Here is a 16,337-nt window from a genome sequence, read left to right as displayed (position 1 = left end):
GAAAAGCCCGGCCACCGGCACCAGACGTTGTGGTTTGTCTACGTCCGGTTTCTTGGGCGCAATCCCGACAGCACTAGCAGGGCGCTGTGATTAAAGGCGGTCTTATTGGACTACGATGGAAGCTACCTAACCGCCATGCCCCAGGCCCGCTACCCGTGTCTCTTTCCAACTCGTATAATTATTTTTGAACGTAGGCCGTTCTCCCTGATCTTCAGTGTTGAACTTCCACCTCGCAGAGGTGCCTGATACTCCGGCGACATGATTGGTCTTGGCCACAGCTGGCAGCTTTTTACTCCCCGGGGTCACAGGTTTAATCCGCACTCTGAAGCTGCATCTATGGAAGCGGGCAGCATGGGTTTTGAAACACTCTGGGCATCTAAAACTATCCCGTTGCACTCCTCGCGGGGGCAGACTAAGGGCTCGCCTTTGGCGCGTTCGAAATGGTCCTCTAGATGATCCCACAGCGCGTCTATCCGCGTGTACACCTTCCCGCAAAAGATACAGGGTTCCGGCTTCTTCCGAGTGTAAGAGCGCCGATGGTTCGGGGCCACATGGCGAGCAGGCTCGGTAGAATGGCTCGCGAATGCCCTGCAACTGATTTTGCAGTTCTCGGTCGTCACTCGCAATAAAGTAATTCTTGTACAATTTTCGGAAGACCTTTCTTGGCTGTTTTTGTCTCGCGGCGCTCAGCTGAGCTTGGGTCGTCTCATATTGTTGGATTTCGTCTTCTGTAGCCCAGCTGGGACGTCCGTACTTTTGCCGGAGTGCTGTGTGCAAAGCCTCCAACTTTTGCTCCAGCCGCCGGACAGCGGCGTTAGGACCAATCATGCGCATCATCTCGTCGGGCACTCTTTTTGGAGCGTTCTCATCTAGACGGAGGCCCATATAGTTGAAGATGGCTAGGTAGGGTGTTTGCGTACCGCGACCTAGGAAGGCATCTTAGACAACGGAATTTATCTTGGCGTTATGATAGTATTCCTGATAAAGAGTACTGTTCGCTTTATCCCGCAGGCCTTGGTCGCGGACCGCCTAGCTATAGTGTGCTTCGTAGTGTTAGTATATAGCCAGACTAAGGCGAGGGGAACCTACTATCGAGGTATTCCGCAAACCCTCGTCGTTGAGAATATTATACTAGCAGTTCGAGTAGCCCCATACGAATCCTGAGCCGTTCTGAATAATGATTATATATAGCCGCCGTTTAAGCATTATTAGATTTCTCCTACAAGTTAAAGAGGCCCCTTTTTATACTCTGTATACTCTCGTACCCGGCTTTCCTCGTGCTATTGATCTTCGTATAGAGCTCCTCAATTGCCGATTCCTCTTTTTAAGACCTTGTTTGTCTTGCGGAATACCGGTTATATACCCACTCCTTCTTCCAGCGAATCTTCAAGGCGCGCTTATTGAGCTTTATGGCGAAGAACGAGTCGACGTTGGTCTGGTATCCCTCGTTCGCGATGACACCCTCGGCCAGCGCCCTAGTTAGGATGTGGGTAATAGGATAGAGGACTGGGAGTTTCTCTTCGATAAATATATACTAGGTCAGTACAATTTTTTTGTTCTCGCCCTTATGGTATCGGAGAAGAACCTATATACCCAGGCGGTCCCGGCCACCGTTTCTCTCCGGGTCGCGAAGAATCCAGAGATCGATATCCTCCAAGTAGAGGACTTTAAGCTTCGGGTTATTATCGCGTTCATCTGGCTCGTCGTACACCTAGTACGTTTTCATACGTGGCTTGATGTGCTTGTCCGTAGTACAATCTACATCTATATAAGCATCCGATTCTTCGTCATACTCCTGAACTTTTGCTATAAGGTCTCTCGGTTTCGCGTAGATAAGCTCGTGCTTTCGGTAACCGGTATACATATAGAATTGGCAGAGGCACACACCATGTCACCGCACAGTCAACTGTAGAGAGGCAGGGCTGCAATGTGGTTGCTGTATTCGTAGAATCTAAAGCTAAAGAAGGAAAAAGGAAAGAAAGCTTCCAAGGCCTAGGCGGGGCGCAGGGGAAGTGGGTTGTGATGTGGGTCACGTGGTTATGGTGTGCACGGACCACCACCCAAATCTGGTCAGCTGTCTGCACCTGCCGTGACACACCATCGATTCTTGACCCTGCCTACGCAGCGTCAAGATGACTGCTTTGAGCTCCGGGATTCTGGCTCCAAGACGATGGTGTGCAAGCGTGAATTGGGATGCCGCTTTGGAGTTCCTGAGCTGTGAAGAGGTTTTGGCATGTACTCGATGGCCCGAGTTCTGGGCAGGGTGGGCGACGATAAGCTTATCGCCGATATATTGAATCAATAATTGTTATCGCCGATATTGACGATATCGACCGATATCGTCGATATCGGTTGCTTAGTAAGCAGATAATTTTTTACCCCTCCTCTCCCCTCAATATCATCATCTTCATCGGCTACGCCTTGTAATATAGCTACGAAAGTGGCTCAACTACAAAATGTCCACTCCCTCGACACAAGATACCGAGGAATCTCTGGTATCTCAAGAAACTATTCAGTCAAGTCTACATGATCATCTTCGACAGCCACTATCGACTGAGCCTTCACACAAAGGCAAAAATCGTCTCTACTATTGCCAATACTGCCCTTGGTTTGGGCAAAGCACCACGAATGTACGACTTCACCTTCGCAAGCATGCTATCACCCTCGAAGCCCCATCTCGTACGGCATCTCAATCTCTTCATTTCTTATACAACAAGGCATCGGAAATCGATCAGACTTCTGAATTGGATACCCGAGTTATGAGGAAGATTCTCAACCAGAAAACCCTCAATGAAGCCCTTGTTGCTATGATTGTCACCCAAAATCTTCCCTTCCGGATTATCGAGAGCCCATTCTTTCGTGCCTTTTGTCAGGAGCTAAATCCTGAGGCTCAGAGTCTTATCTCATCACATTCGACGCTTAAACTACGGATTAGCAGCTCGTTCAATCTTCATAAAGATATTCTACGGAAGAAGCTCCAATCAGCGCTCTCAACAATCCACCTTGCTCTGGATATTTGGACTTCTCCAAATCACAAGCTATTCCTAGGGATTTGTGCTCAATTTGTGGATTTCGAAACCGAGGAATTAGTCAAGGCCCTAATCGCTCTACCTTCTATTCCTTCACACCACTCTGAGGTCCAGCACGATATTCTCTTCCAAACTCTTCAGGATTTCGGAATCTATCACAAGATTGGGGCATTTATCGGCGATAATGCTACCTCTAATGACAAACTTTGTTTACTTCTCGATTCGAAGTTTGAAGAAGAAGGCCTCTATTGGAAGGCGTCAGAGAATCGAATCAGATGTACGGGGCATATTATCAACCTAGCAGTCCAAGCGTTTCTTTTCCAAAAGGATGAAGAAGAAGAAGATTTCGAATCGGGCTTCTTTCGCAATATCGGCCCCCTTGGAAAGCTTCATAATATCGTCATCCACATCCGTGGTTCAGTCTCTCGTACGAATCAGTTTAAAACTCTTGCCGGCCGGAATATTCCTCTCGATAATAGCACAAGGTGGAATAGCTGGTACGAGATGTTAAGAGTTGCACTGGAAAAGGAATCAGCCCTTGATACCTATTCGAAAGCTTGGTACGAAGAGCTGAAGTCTGACTTTCTTTCTCCGCAAGATTGGGAGATTCTTCGATTTATCCAATCCTTCCTTAAGCCGTTTTATTCAGCAACAAAAACTACTGAGGGAGATCATGCAACAATCGACCGAGTTCTTCTTGTTATGGATGCGTTGGTTCAGCATTATAGGAGGAGCCAGGAAACCTTCAAATCTAATCCCTTTATCTCTCAACGAATCCAAAAGAGCTGGCAGACTTTCGACAAATACTATGCCAAAACGGAAGATACTCCGTATTATGCTGCTGCGATTCTTTTCCATCCTTCGAGGAAGACTGAATATCTCAAGTATAATTGGGAGAAAAAATGGGTCAAGCCAGCAATCCAAGCGGTCAAAACGCTCTGGATCAACTTCAAAGGAGCAGAAAATAAACCACAGTCAGCTCTTCTGATTGAGAAGGAGAGGAGCCAAGATCAGAATCCGAATCCGAATGATGATTTGGATACCTTAATGCGAGGTCTTGAGAACTTTCCAAGGCCACCAAGCAAAGATGAACTTGAAGAGTACTTGTCAGAGCCACCTCGTCAAATCGAAGGATCATCTCTCTATTGGTGGCTCCGTATAGAGCAACGAAGACGCTGGCCGAAGCTATCTCAATTGGCAATCAACATCCTATCAATCCCGGCAATGAGTGCTGAGCCGGAAAGGGTCTTTTCTGGGGCTCGTCGTACGATAATGTGGGAAAGAATGCGACTAGGAGAAAGTACAGTGGAAATGCTTGAATGCTTGAAGCATTGGATTAGGTCAGGGCTTACGGGGGAGCCAGGATGTATTCGAGAACGAGTTGTGGAGGTTGAGGCGGAGATAGATTGATAGCTGACTAAGCATTATCAATGTTATCGATATTTATCGACGATATCGCACGATTATCGGCGATAAGCGATATTTATCGTTGCCCCAGCGATAATATTTCGCCCACCCTGGTTCTGGGTACCTCTAGAGGGCGGTTGAGGGTGCCGAAACAGCGGGTCAAGGCTAGCCAGAATTGGCACCCAGGACGGCAAAACATCTGTTCTGTATTAACAGGGCCGCATCTTCAATTATGGGAAATCTTAGAGATACTATGACACTGTGCATGTAAATTTCCAGGATTGGGACGAGAAACGGGAGTCTCGGAATATATTGTTTTCTTTTATTTTCGTTTTAGCATGGAAACGTTTCGTGTTACCAAAAGGAGTGTCTAGTTTATATTGGCCGACTGTGTTAACCAAGAGAAATGCTACAATGGGACGAACCATGACAGATGCAATCACCAGAAAAAGGTGAGGTGGGACAGGTGAGGTGCAGGGGACTAGGACAGTTGACCTGCAAGAGGCTCAGTGGTCCAAAATTACGACCGTTTAGGTCACATATTCAGGCACGTAGTGCCAAGGCCTTCTATTATATGCCCAGCTCAAAATCTCCTACCCTTTCTTCAACTTTACTACACACCTACCCGTCCTCGCATCTGCTAGACTATAGACGAAACCTTTTTCTCCAGAAGATATACGGTCGCTGCTTCCCGTGCAGCACCGTTTTTTACGCAGTCCATTGCAGACCACATCCAGTACAAGGTCGACTGGAGTAGCGGCTTCGCGATCGCAGACTTCATCAAGTGGAATATTCTGATGGATATTTCAACAAGCCCGAACCTGAAATTGCCGCCGAAATGTATTGATGATTTCCTTTTCTCAACGCAACAAATTCTTTTAAGCGACGCGTCTAAGCTTATTCGCTCCTAAGCTTAGGCCTTTAATGAGTCGGTCGGTATCTACGGTTTGGCCGATAAGTTCATTAGGTTGCGCCTAGTAAGGGAGGCAATACTCGACTTCATTGATGGCATTGCCTATTAGGCTAAAGAGGCTGCTGCCCAGGCAGTCCTGTTCCACCTAGAGCAAGCAGACCAAATACCCTAGCTAGCGGGTAGCAATACGCCAACCAACCTAGGAATGAAGAGAGATATCCCTCTACTGAAGGATTATTAACTATAGTGCTTAGATCTACTACGGGAGAGCCATCCGCTAATACCGAGTTATACCTAATTATCCGACTGCAACTTGAGGGGTCGATAATTCTCGAAGCTTGGAATGGGAACCTAATAACCAGGGTGTTGCACGCGATCGAAGTTGACAGCGCATTGAATTGTCTGCTCAATAGGTCTAAAAGTACAGAAAAGAACGCTTCCTTATACTCATGGAGAGAGGGCAAGGGAGGCGTTGTAATCAGCCCGAAAGAGGGCATTCCGAATGAAATGAGGACATTCCGAGTCAAGAATGAAGGAAATAACAAAGAATGAAGGAAGCTCAGAGGCATGTCAACCAGGGCCTGTCCAATTCCATGAAAAGTGGGTCAATTCCAGACGACACAGGGTAATAGAATAGCTTACTAATACGTACGAAAGAAATGCCGATCCGATACACTTTTCGTTCCGGGCCCTTCCCGTCTACCACGGCACGGATGCATCTATTGGGTTTGCTTTTCAGGGAAGTGACGAGATTAGATACGGGATACTCTACAGATCCGTTACGGCAAACCAAGTCGCCCCGCGTCATCCATGCCTCCCAATCCTATAGACGGGGTTTAGCCCTTTACGATGCTTCTTCTGGGCTATATTCAAGAGTGATATTTTGTAGTCGGTCCCGGGTCTAATAGTATAAAGGAGATACTATAGAATTACGGCGACTATAAGTATGCTAGGGTATTGCTATTCAAATTCTAACCAGTATTGCTATTAGCACTAGGCGAGGTAAGCTACATTATACCCCTAGGACAAGAGCAGGAATGGACAACTCTAGCTCGGGCTCAAACTGGAAGCGGAACTCCAGAGTCTTGGTAGAGGCAGTTTGCGCCGATCCATCGTAACGTTCAACTAACCTGGCCCGAGACAATTCATTATCGGGAGTATAGTACACAGATGTCAATGCTATTGCCATATATTAAATAATTCTAGGGAACGGTTTGGTTTGGCACCGGGATTACGATATTATAGGCCTCATACCAAGCAATATACTCGATCTCGTTTACGCAGAGACCAGAGGCGCCACCGACCGATTAGGATACCAAGGCTAAAAAGCACCGGACTTCGACTTAGAGGGGTGTGGGACGGAGCTTAAGGCTATTTCGTTGGCAAACTTCAAGGAACATAAATAGATGGCGAGGACAGGAGGGCGAGGATAGGACTGTAAATAGTCTCCAAGCTTTGCTAGCGATCCACCCGAGGTAATTGGTAGCCATGGTTAGAGAATTAGTCAACTTAGACGAAGTAGCTAGCTCCTCATTACCTGACCTAGTTGGTCCACATAGAGCAACCGGTCCTTTCGTTATGTTCTACTTCTTCCCCTTCTCTTAGAGATGTCTTGGGGCAATCTGGGAGTAATACGTACCGGAGATAGGAACGATATAGCTAGCTAATCGGAGAATAATTTTGCCGAGGTCCCGTACAAAATGAATGTCCTAGTATCTATTTTTATTCCTCTTTTCTTCTTGTCACGACAATAAGGATTAGTGGGGAAAAGAAGGACTTAGAAGGTGCCACTTGATTCTTCGCTAATAAATTTTGCCACTATTCATAACTATAAAAGAGAGACTTTTGGCCCTCCCAAAGGAAACAAAAGACAGACCTTTTCAGACAATTCAAGCTTTACCTCCCTGCATCAAATGCTCTATTTCCATTGCCCTGTGAATGCGCGTGATACTTCTCTTCCAATTTCCCATCAAATACGTAGTCAAGCGTCGGGACTATGAAGGCCATTTACCATATCCTATAGCATTACCCTACTTTCTGCACCGACAAGGAAGATTCCGGGCACCTTATAGACCAGTCAAACCCATCTCTTCTAGTATAGGTAACCAAGATTGGTGCCCCGCGGATAGTTAGGACCACGGATTTTATACCTATGCGGCATGAGATGGTTCACTCCAAAAAAAAAAAGCGTAGCCTAGGAGGATACGTTTAGGCAGCATTGGCCGAAAATCCGCCAGCTATTCCTAGACTTCAACTACCGTCTTCTGCTCCAAGCTCCAATTTCTCTTATTATTGGCAAACACACTGGCGAAGTTTTCTCTGAACTATTTACCAAGGACTCATCACATCTTGTCGAAATAATCAGCCGCAGCGGTCTTACTTCGAAAAACCCACGGCATGAATTTCTCATATTCGCTCCTTGGCGACTCACCACATCAAACACTTGGTTTTCTTTTCATATTACGAATCTCACGCTCTTTTCAGCAGCTTAGGTATATCCTCTTCTATCGCTACAGATGTGGTGTGGAACAGTGTTTGCACCCTCTCGGGCCTCGACATCCAGAATGAGTCCTGGTTTACATGGCGAAGGACTCGGGATGGGCAGACCGGGACTAACCCCTATCAAGCCGCCCAAGCCGCTGCGGGATACACAAACCTCAAGAAGGCGCGTGCAATTCAAGCTACCTTGGGTGATCCCCACCGCAAAAAGGCCCGCGAGGTTCACGCTGCCCTCAATTACCCCGGCCTCAGGAACGGCCACAAAACTATGGCTGCGGGGGGGTATGCCCATCTCAAGCAGAAAGTCAAGGCTCAAGCCGCTGCGGGCTACCTTGGCCTTAAAAAGGCATGGGCGGTCAATGCAGCTGCGGGCCATCCCAATTTCCGGAAGGCACACGCGGCCGATGCTGCTGCAGGTTACCCCAGGCTCAAGAAGGCGACTGCGGTTAGTATTGCCTTGGGTAACCCTGACCTCCAGGCAGCGAGAGCGAGGCGCAACGCTGAGAGGATTGCAAAAATTAGCGCACTTCGAGGTGCGATAGAGATTAGACAGTTTCTGGCTCAAGGTCCAAGTATTTCCGCACCTCTCTATGTAAATAGGAACGGCTTTAGAGAAGGGCGGCCTCGCAGCAAACAGAATGCAGGACAATCGAGAACCATGCTATATGGTATCACCCCACGGAGGCACCGTTTGGTGTACGTTGGCGGGGCGATGGTGTGGGCCGATATTTGACGAGAGCGAGTATGTGAGCAAACCAAATCCTGCAATCTCTGTCAGACTAGTGTAGGACAAACTGGCCTGGGCTGCACAACTGCGTCGCGAGGTAACTCCTACAACCCTTATACTTTTTGTTGTCAAAAGCTGACGGAAAGTACAGTGGGAGAAGGAGAACCAGCCTGCGCCCAAACACTAGGCTGTGATGGTGGCGGATTGGGAAATGCGGTACATCTTACACCAACTTTTGACACCAGCTGATGTGAAGGCCAGTATGGTTGAACTTCTTAGCTGTTCCCTTGAATAGCAGCCGCCGTTTCTCAAAGATCGGGGAGTCGGGCATTGCGAGGTGAAGCAAATGCTGGCCTGAGCCGTGGTGACAGGAAGCGGTGGTTGTGGGTGTCGAGATAGATGTAGGAAGTAAGTTATCGCAGCCGTCGCCCTCGAGATGGAGGGGGAAACCGCTCCTTTTATCGGCGAAGCTCTAGAAGCAGTGCGCCGCCACGCGGACGGACAAACAGAGACGCCGACGGTGACGCCTATAACCCAAAGCGAATAGGGGTGAGGACCCTCAAGATGTCGTGCATACGGTCGAATCTAAAGGGCCAGCAAGGCTGCCACTGCCGACCTCGTCGCGCGATGCCCGAGGAGTCGGCAATGGACGAGGCAAGCTGTGGTCGGGGTTAAGGCGATCGATGGGGAGAGTCACCAGCAACGTCGAGGGGCGTGCCACAATCACGGGAAAGGCTCGATCGGGTACGCTCAAGAACTTTACTCGCACACCAACTAGGTCGAGATGTGGCATCGATCTGCGGCCCAGATCAGTCAGGAGCTTGACCGAGAATGGTCGCCGGTGAGGATGGACAGCATGGTCGTACCGTGAGGCGCGGGCTTCTTCCGAGCATACCGAGTGTGCCAAGGTCCGGGACATCACGCAGGGTACGGTAAGACCGCACCCGACTCTCTTGTAGATGCCTGCCTTGTGGCAGACCTTATAAATTTTCTTATCTGTAGTATCTAGATTCGTGTACCTCACATTGTACGCGGCTGTCCTGTTGAAGATGTATGGATTCTGGGGCATCATCGCGATATGTTCGTGCAACCTACGACGCAGTATCTCCATTGAATGAAATATTCGCCACCGTCCGTCTCGATTTGAGCTGCTGGACTCCTCTGGCAAAGAGGCTATTCCCAGCCACCCCCCTGCAGTCGCCCTTGCCTCTCGGAAGCGCCGTGGCAGACCCCCTGGCTCCAAGAACAAGCCGAGGCCCATGCCAGAATCGGAGGTTGAAGAAGAGTGTGAAGAAGAGGGTGGTCCGGCCGAACAACGCCCTACTCTTGTGCTTCGATCACGGAAACGGGGCCTCCCCATTGCCTCAGAGCCTCGGGGACGGGCAACGACAAGAGGAGCCAAGACCCTGGGTACCGGCGGGCAACCAGGGGCCACAGCCATAGAGAATTAGGTGGGCAGATGCCCCCTTGAGCCCGGAGCGACCCACGAAGAGAACATAGAGCGGCCGAGCTGTACGCCCTACAGCCTAGGCACGAGGAGAGGTGTAGATCTTTGAAGACAGAAACATCTAGAGGCTATGGAGCCGGTCAGTTGCTCAAACAGCCCTGTTACAGGGCTTGTGACAGATTAGACACTATAGAATAACGCGTTTGAGCCTAAGAATACCACTTGCAGGGCCTGAAATTGGCCGAGATTGGCTGAGAATGGCTGGCCTTGCCTGAAAACGCGCTGTGTGTGCGGTCTTCTTGCTGGGGGTTTAGTGGAGCCCTGACCCTGGGGAGTGTGTGAGGGATCCTTCTAAACGCCTAACATTCTGTACATTGCTTGTGGGCTATAAAATGGCCATCATCTATGTGCGACCGGACGACTGGAGGTAGCGTTAAACATCCTCGCGATGCTCTGTAAGTGGAGATTGTCGTTTGGTTGCACATGGGTGATGGTCATTTTGTCCCGAAGCGTCGTCCGGTCAAGGCTGGGATGGAGATTCGTAAGTTGGTGAGGCAAAAGCGACAAGGATGAGAAGGAAGGATACCAAGAGCGAGAGGGCATTATATACACTGGAACTCCCCCGTGATACCCCAAAGCAATTGTGGGTGGACAGGTGAATGCTCTAGCTCTAGAACCGTACCCCCTTTCCAGCACAGTGGCCTCCTGGGTGGCAGCTTGGCTATTCCGGCGCAAACCACGCCGCCTTTGGCTTTGATAACAGCCTGGGTGCAGCGCCTCTGACAGAAATAATGTGACATTGACTACCTGGGCTGCCCAATTGATCCCGACCCTATGTCCCCGAGGGGCGTGACAACAGATCCGCCAAACCTCTCTCTTCGGGCCGGACACAGCTGCGTAGTCGGCTACTCTGGCGCAGAATCAGGTTTTGACCTCCTTGGGCCTTTCGCTGCCTTCCCAGGACTTCTCCAGACCGGTGATGTGAAAAGGTGGTTCCGTCCACTGGCTGCCCCGAAGCAGCTCCATCCACAGCCTCAGTCGGTTGCGGCCCGTTCTGTTGCGCCCCGAGATTCTTCTGATCCTCGATCAGTCACAGTCGTGAGAGGCCAGCTGCCACCTTCGAAAGATAACTCACCATCACAAAACCACCGCCTGCAGGACCCGCAGGCTTCTTCTTTTCCTTTTCCTTTCTTTAGTTTAGTTATTTACGAATACAGCCACTCCTTACTTACAGCCCTGTCTCTTGTGGATGCCTGCCTTCACAGCACGCTATGATAGAAAAAAGAGAGAGAAAGAGAGATCACTAGTTGTCTATCGGGAACGTCATAATTAAGACACGTCCCGAATGACAGCCAATGGCAATCGTCGATGCCGCTACGGCAAAACACGCCAGCGGATATCCTGGAGGCAGCCATAATCAGTTTTCTAAGCGCCTCGTAATCCGCCTCGTAATCCACCTTTCGTCCGAGCCTATACTATAGTCTTGGTGATAGAGGGTGAGAGAGATGACCTTGGCCGCTAGTTCGACTATTGCGATGGTGCTTGCGGCTGCCCCGAGCACCTCCATCGTGCTAGAAAACGACGAGACGGCAAGGGCCGGATATCGGCAGCCTGTAGGTGATGAATGTATACTGTCGTTGAGGGAGTGGTTCAATCGAGCGCTGAACAATCGTAGTTGTGGTAGTCTGTCAAAGACCGCAAGGCTCGGAAGGGATGGACATTGAGCTGCCCAACTACTGTCTAATGCAATGGCGCTGAGGTGCCAATCAGGCCGAAGCTTCACAGACAAATGACTCCTTGAGGTTCTATTGGTTGTTTCGAGTGCGCTCAGCCCCGAAAGCAATATTGGGAGTTGTCCATTGAGGCTGGACACAGCCAGACGTCTAGGCCAGCCGCCTTGACGCCATAGCAAGCTCTCCGCTTCTACCTACGCCTGAACGGCAGCACCGCTCTTTGGTGTCGACAACTCAACCGTCGTTCAATATTACCAGCCCTTTTGCGTAGCCGCACGGCTTCTTATAACTAGTAATACAATCTAACCACGCTCTCAGGTCGTTTATGTTGTATCCCGTCTACCGCTACCCTGTACACGACTTGAGAAATGGGGGTTCTGAATCATCACCATAGGAGATGCCTCGGGTTGGGATAGCCGGTTCAATTACTGCCGCCGTCTTGCGAGACCTTAGGACCTGCGAGAGTTGGAAGAGGGCTTGATCTTTCAATAGAGATGCCCGCTTATTCGTTGTCAAGCCGCTGATTTCAGGCTCCTGATCGTCTCCTAATGGCCGCAAAAATCCCGTTGCCTAGCACCCAGATCTGCCGAGCGGAAGCAGGTGACCAAAGGCGCCAACAGACACATCATCGCTCAAGGCCGGCCCTGCCAAGACTCTCCCCCCCGGTAACTCCTCGCTGCTCCAACCTGACACGGCCGGGCACGCCGTTCCGTCCCAGAGATAGTATTATACTGGGCCGCGCTTTCGTATTCAGGTTTTTGTCGTCGGGTAGGAACTAGCTGGTCGCTGTCGACACCCTATTACTTGTTGATCCTTGTCTCTTTCCAAATAAAGACTGCCTTAACCACTCCAGTTCTTTGCAGGGATATCCGTCACCAACACCGAGAAATAGAGCCACACTCCGTACCCCATTTATGTAGATTGCTCTTCTCGTCCACAAATCCAGCCTGTGTGTTCGATAGGTAAACGTCTGAGTCGTCGGCTAATAGCAGTTTGAGGGCATCACGGCGGGTGCTCCAGCTTCGAAAAACATGGTATCTACATTGTGGTTAGACGCTGGAGATTCCGAGAAAGGGGATCTTCACCTCGTCGTCCTTGGACTCCACAGCTTATGGCTGGAGTCCCAAAATTTTCATTAGCGGCTCAGTTTCTGCCCCTTGTCCTGGTGTGACTGGCCGGCATTGCCTCGAAGCAGGCATCAGCGATCCTGCTGGATTGGCGCTTAGGCGTTCAATCCGCTGCGCAGACCTGTTGGGCGGCGGTCCGCCTGACTTGTCCCTCGAAAGCGAGCGTCATGAAATTGAGGTTCTCGCTGCTCATTGAGACGCTAGCTTCTACCCTCAGTCTGCGGAGCTCAAATACATTTAGGCGTAGTTCCTAGCGTAGCGGATCGAGAGAGTCGTGGATCAATTCGAAAGACTTGCGAGTTGATCCGTCCCTCAAATGCCGGCGTCGAGCGGTGTGGCAGTCGTGTTGCGTTGCGTCACGTTGCACGTCTGAGCTTGAGTGCAGCATTTTTGCCATTGGTTAGAATACGCAAAGCCAGAGCCAGAGGAACGAAAGGAGGAGGAGGAAAGGCAGAATCGGGGGGAGGGACCGAGGACATGAAAGCATTTATCGTCAAAGTTGACTTCGCGATCCAGCAGCTGGTACGTGGGGCACCAGGAATGAGGGACAAATTCTGGGCCCGTGCGCTGAACTGTGATTGGCGGATGCCGCGACCAGGCCGACCACTCAGAAAACGGAAGCCTTGACGGCGACACATGGATTACAAACCTGCCCCTAACCCCAGCCCAAACGCCTTGCCTACTTAAATTTAGAATGCCTAGAAATGGTAATGGATAACGCCTCTTCCCACGCCATGCTTTTACGCCTCGTTCGTACCACCACTGGTGCCTCAACCGCCCGGACGTGCGGCTTGGGGCAGTCTGTGACGAGGCGTCCAACCAACCAAAAGTGACTCGACTACTGCCACCTCCTATTCGTCGTCGGCGGGTTCTTTGCCCCATCCGTTCTTCTTTCGCGTACGAAGCATCCAGCTCCAGTGCTTCCAGGGGTCGACGACGAGTTCCTTCATGTCGTTCACGTCGCCATCCTTTTCTCCGACCGTCGTCAGACCCCATTCGATGGCGAGACGGGCATATTTGGTTGCAGTCCAAGCATCACCAATGCCGTTGTACTCGAGTGCCGCAAACGTGTATGCCTCGTACATTGTGCCGCCCAGCGTTTCTTGCTCTGCGAGACTGATGAGCAGCTCGGCCATCTGCGGGCTAGCGCGGCTGCTAGACTGGAAGCTGCGGAGGTCCGGGTACAGCTCTTTGATCTGGTCGATGCGCTCGTCAGAGGCTTCCGCCTGCGCGCGCCCCTGAGCGCACAGATGGCAAGCACAGTCGAAACCCCAGAGACGCTTTAGCCGTTCCATGCGGTCGGCGCGCCGCATCTTCGGGTTGATGTATGATATTGTAATCTCCTCGCCGGGGCTGATGGGCCGCATGGCGTGGATGTACTGAGTCATGGTATCGTGATCGTAATAATAATCCGCATTGGCACGGCAGTCGTGGTTCATACGGGCTATCCCCGGGAAAACGACAAAGAAGGCGTAATCTTGATCTTCGTCATTGTGGTCCGGATTGATGTCGAAGGCGTTGGTTGCCGTGATCTTGTCGACACGAGCAGCGTACGGAAGGTCCGTCTCTTCGTGGGTCGACAGTTTCAGGAGGGCCGATCGATGCGGACCAGGGAGGTGGTCGAACGCGGCCGCCTCGAGCTGTATATACTGCTCCTTGGGCAGCTCGTTAAAAACCTTGTAGTCAATCATCAGGGAGACGGTGTTGCCCATGATGAGATCTCCACGGCGGATGTGATCTGTGGCAACTAGCCCCATACCCTTACCCGGGAACTCCCTCATCTCGTACTTGGCCGGGCTGGCGGGTTCGAGATCCTCGTTCACGCCCTTGATGATCTCGGGGTTGACGAAGCCTGAATGGGTCGCAAGATAGCTTGCTCTCTTGGCAGTCATGACGAAGGAAGCACCCCTACCCTGAGCAAAGTTTGCATCTGTGAAGGTACATATCTCGATGTCTGAAATGGTGCCCTTGAAGCACGGCGTCGAATGCGTCCAAGTATGGTCCGGCACGTGGCCGCAGCCGGTTCCGTTCCCACAAGCCCGGCCGCCGTCGACAAGCTGGCGGCCAAGGTCGTCATATTGTGGTGTCGTCACCAGGTAATCTGAGCTGGCCAGGCACATGGAACTGCCGTCCGGCTGCGGCTGGCCATGTCCCAGGGGCCCGCAGCTCTCGGTGTGGTCATGATTATGGGGATAGTCATTGCTGCTGTGAGCTAGAGCTGAAGTAGCATAGATGGAAAGGAGAGGTAACAACTTCATATTGTAGAGAGAAGCACGGCCCGAACCATCAGGCAAGAAGAAAAGGAGCAATAGCAACAGCTTGCCAGCCGACCATGAGGATCAATGACTTAGTGGATGGTGATAGAAAGACAGAATGAAAACAAGAGGTCCCCAGGCATCTCCTTGGATGAATAGGCGGGGGACGGCTTAACTACCGTGGAAGCTTTATATTAGGTGCCGCACAACAGGTACTACACAATGGCCGTGGGAATGGGTGTCGGAGCATGCTCTAGACCTTGCACAGCTTCGTTTCCAACGCTCACGGCATCTCATCTGCCCCATTCTCGTTTGAAACGGCGGCAGGGGTGGCCAGCTCCGAGTGCCATTGTCACTTGTGCGCCAAGGATGCTTGACGGCGCTGAAAGTGCCCGTTTATTGGACCTGAGGCCGTGTGATGGTAGGCTGGCGGCGCAATGAGGCTGCTATCAGCTTCCAAAGCAGCAGCCTGGGTACGTTACTGGTGTGGGCGGGGGAGTGAACATGGATTGTTGGAACTTGGAAGGCTGCCCAGTGCTGGGATTGTGCCTCAACGTATCAGACTTGTTCCAGAATCTCTTCTGCGCCGCCTCCACTACGCCACGGACCGGCTCTTGGACAGTGGACACAGCTTCCCGGCTTTTCGCAGTGCAACTATTTACACGCAGATGAGTGGACGGCGAGCTGGACCGAGACGTGAGAAGAGACGAAGCCAAGGAAGCCAAGATTCTCGGTCCCAACTGTTAGGCTTGGACTAAAACAGTCAAGCCTCTTGGCGGGCGCGTTCACGGTCGGGGCTTGACGTCGATCCAAGCCCCCGTTTCGAAAAGCAGGAGCAGCCGATCTGGGAAAGCAGGCATGAAGCTGGAGATGGGGCTTACACCCATCTCTCGGCAGCCTTAGGTACGGAGTATTGTTGGAAGATTATTTCGGGCAGAGTGCGGAAGAGCGCAGCAGGTTTACTAAATAGGCCGTGTCCGGACTGCCGAATTCACAGGTAATAATTGGAGGCAATGGATGGGTTGTTCCTCCCAAATTACCCTTACCTACCACCAACGGATACCTGGCCAGGTACCCCACCTGACATGGAGAGCCAAGCCTCCTGACAGCTGGAGCTGCTTAACTTGGTTAGCGGATCCTGGACCGCTTGGCACGGCTAAAACGCCCCTACTACCAATTCCATGATCGGGCTAGGCTTAT

At 51.0% G+C, this 16,337-nt stretch overlaps 3 protein-coding genes across 3 annotated transcripts; 1 reads left to right on the top strand and 2 right to left on the bottom strand.

Annotated features, from left to right (window-relative positions):
- Positions 1 to 165: 165 nt before the first annotated feature.
- B0T26DRAFT_772136 (uncharacterized protein) lies at positions 166 to 1,890 on the bottom strand (the record flags this gene model as incomplete). Its single annotated transcript, XM_060446558.1, has 6 exons — positions 166 to 588; positions 644 to 899; positions 1,133 to 1,170; positions 1,368 to 1,518; positions 1,594 to 1,711; positions 1,888 to 1,890. 6 exons carry the CDS (start codon positions 1,888 to 1,890, stop codon positions 303 to 305), a joined length of 852 nt encoding a protein of 283 aa, XP_060298874.1. The 3' UTR covers positions 166 to 302.
- Positions 1,891 to 8,116: 6,226 nt separating this feature from the next.
- On the top strand, positions 8,117 to 8,762 carry B0T26DRAFT_674585 (uncharacterized protein; the record flags this gene model as incomplete). Its single annotated transcript, XM_060439725.1, has 4 exons — positions 8,117 to 8,293; positions 8,331 to 8,381; positions 8,461 to 8,544; positions 8,727 to 8,762. The coding sequence occupies 4 exons, from the start codon at positions 8,117 to 8,119 to the stop codon at positions 8,760 to 8,762; spliced, it is 348 nt and encodes a 115-aa protein (XP_060298873.1).
- Positions 8,763 to 13,733: 4,971 nt separating this feature from the next.
- On the bottom strand, positions 13,734 to 15,002 carry B0T26DRAFT_640527 (uncharacterized protein; the record flags this gene model as incomplete). The annotated part of the gene is made up of 1 exon (XM_060437239.1): positions 13,734 to 15,002. One exon carries the CDS (start codon positions 15,000 to 15,002, stop codon positions 13,734 to 13,736), a length of 1,269 nt encoding a protein of 422 aa, XP_060298872.1.
- Positions 15,003 to 16,337: the final 1,335 nt, after the last annotated feature.

The sequence above is a fragment of the Lasiosphaeria miniovina genome, assembly GCF_030549165.1.
Source record: "Lasiosphaeria miniovina strain SMH2392-1A chromosome Unknown B0T26scaffold_3, whole genome shotgun sequence".
NCBI classification, from domain to species: domain Eukaryota; kingdom Fungi; phylum Ascomycota; class Sordariomycetes; order Sordariales; family Lasiosphaeriaceae; genus Lasiosphaeria; species Lasiosphaeria miniovina.
Note: the sequence above shows the minus strand (reverse complement) of the source record. Positions and strands in the feature narration are given on the sequence as shown.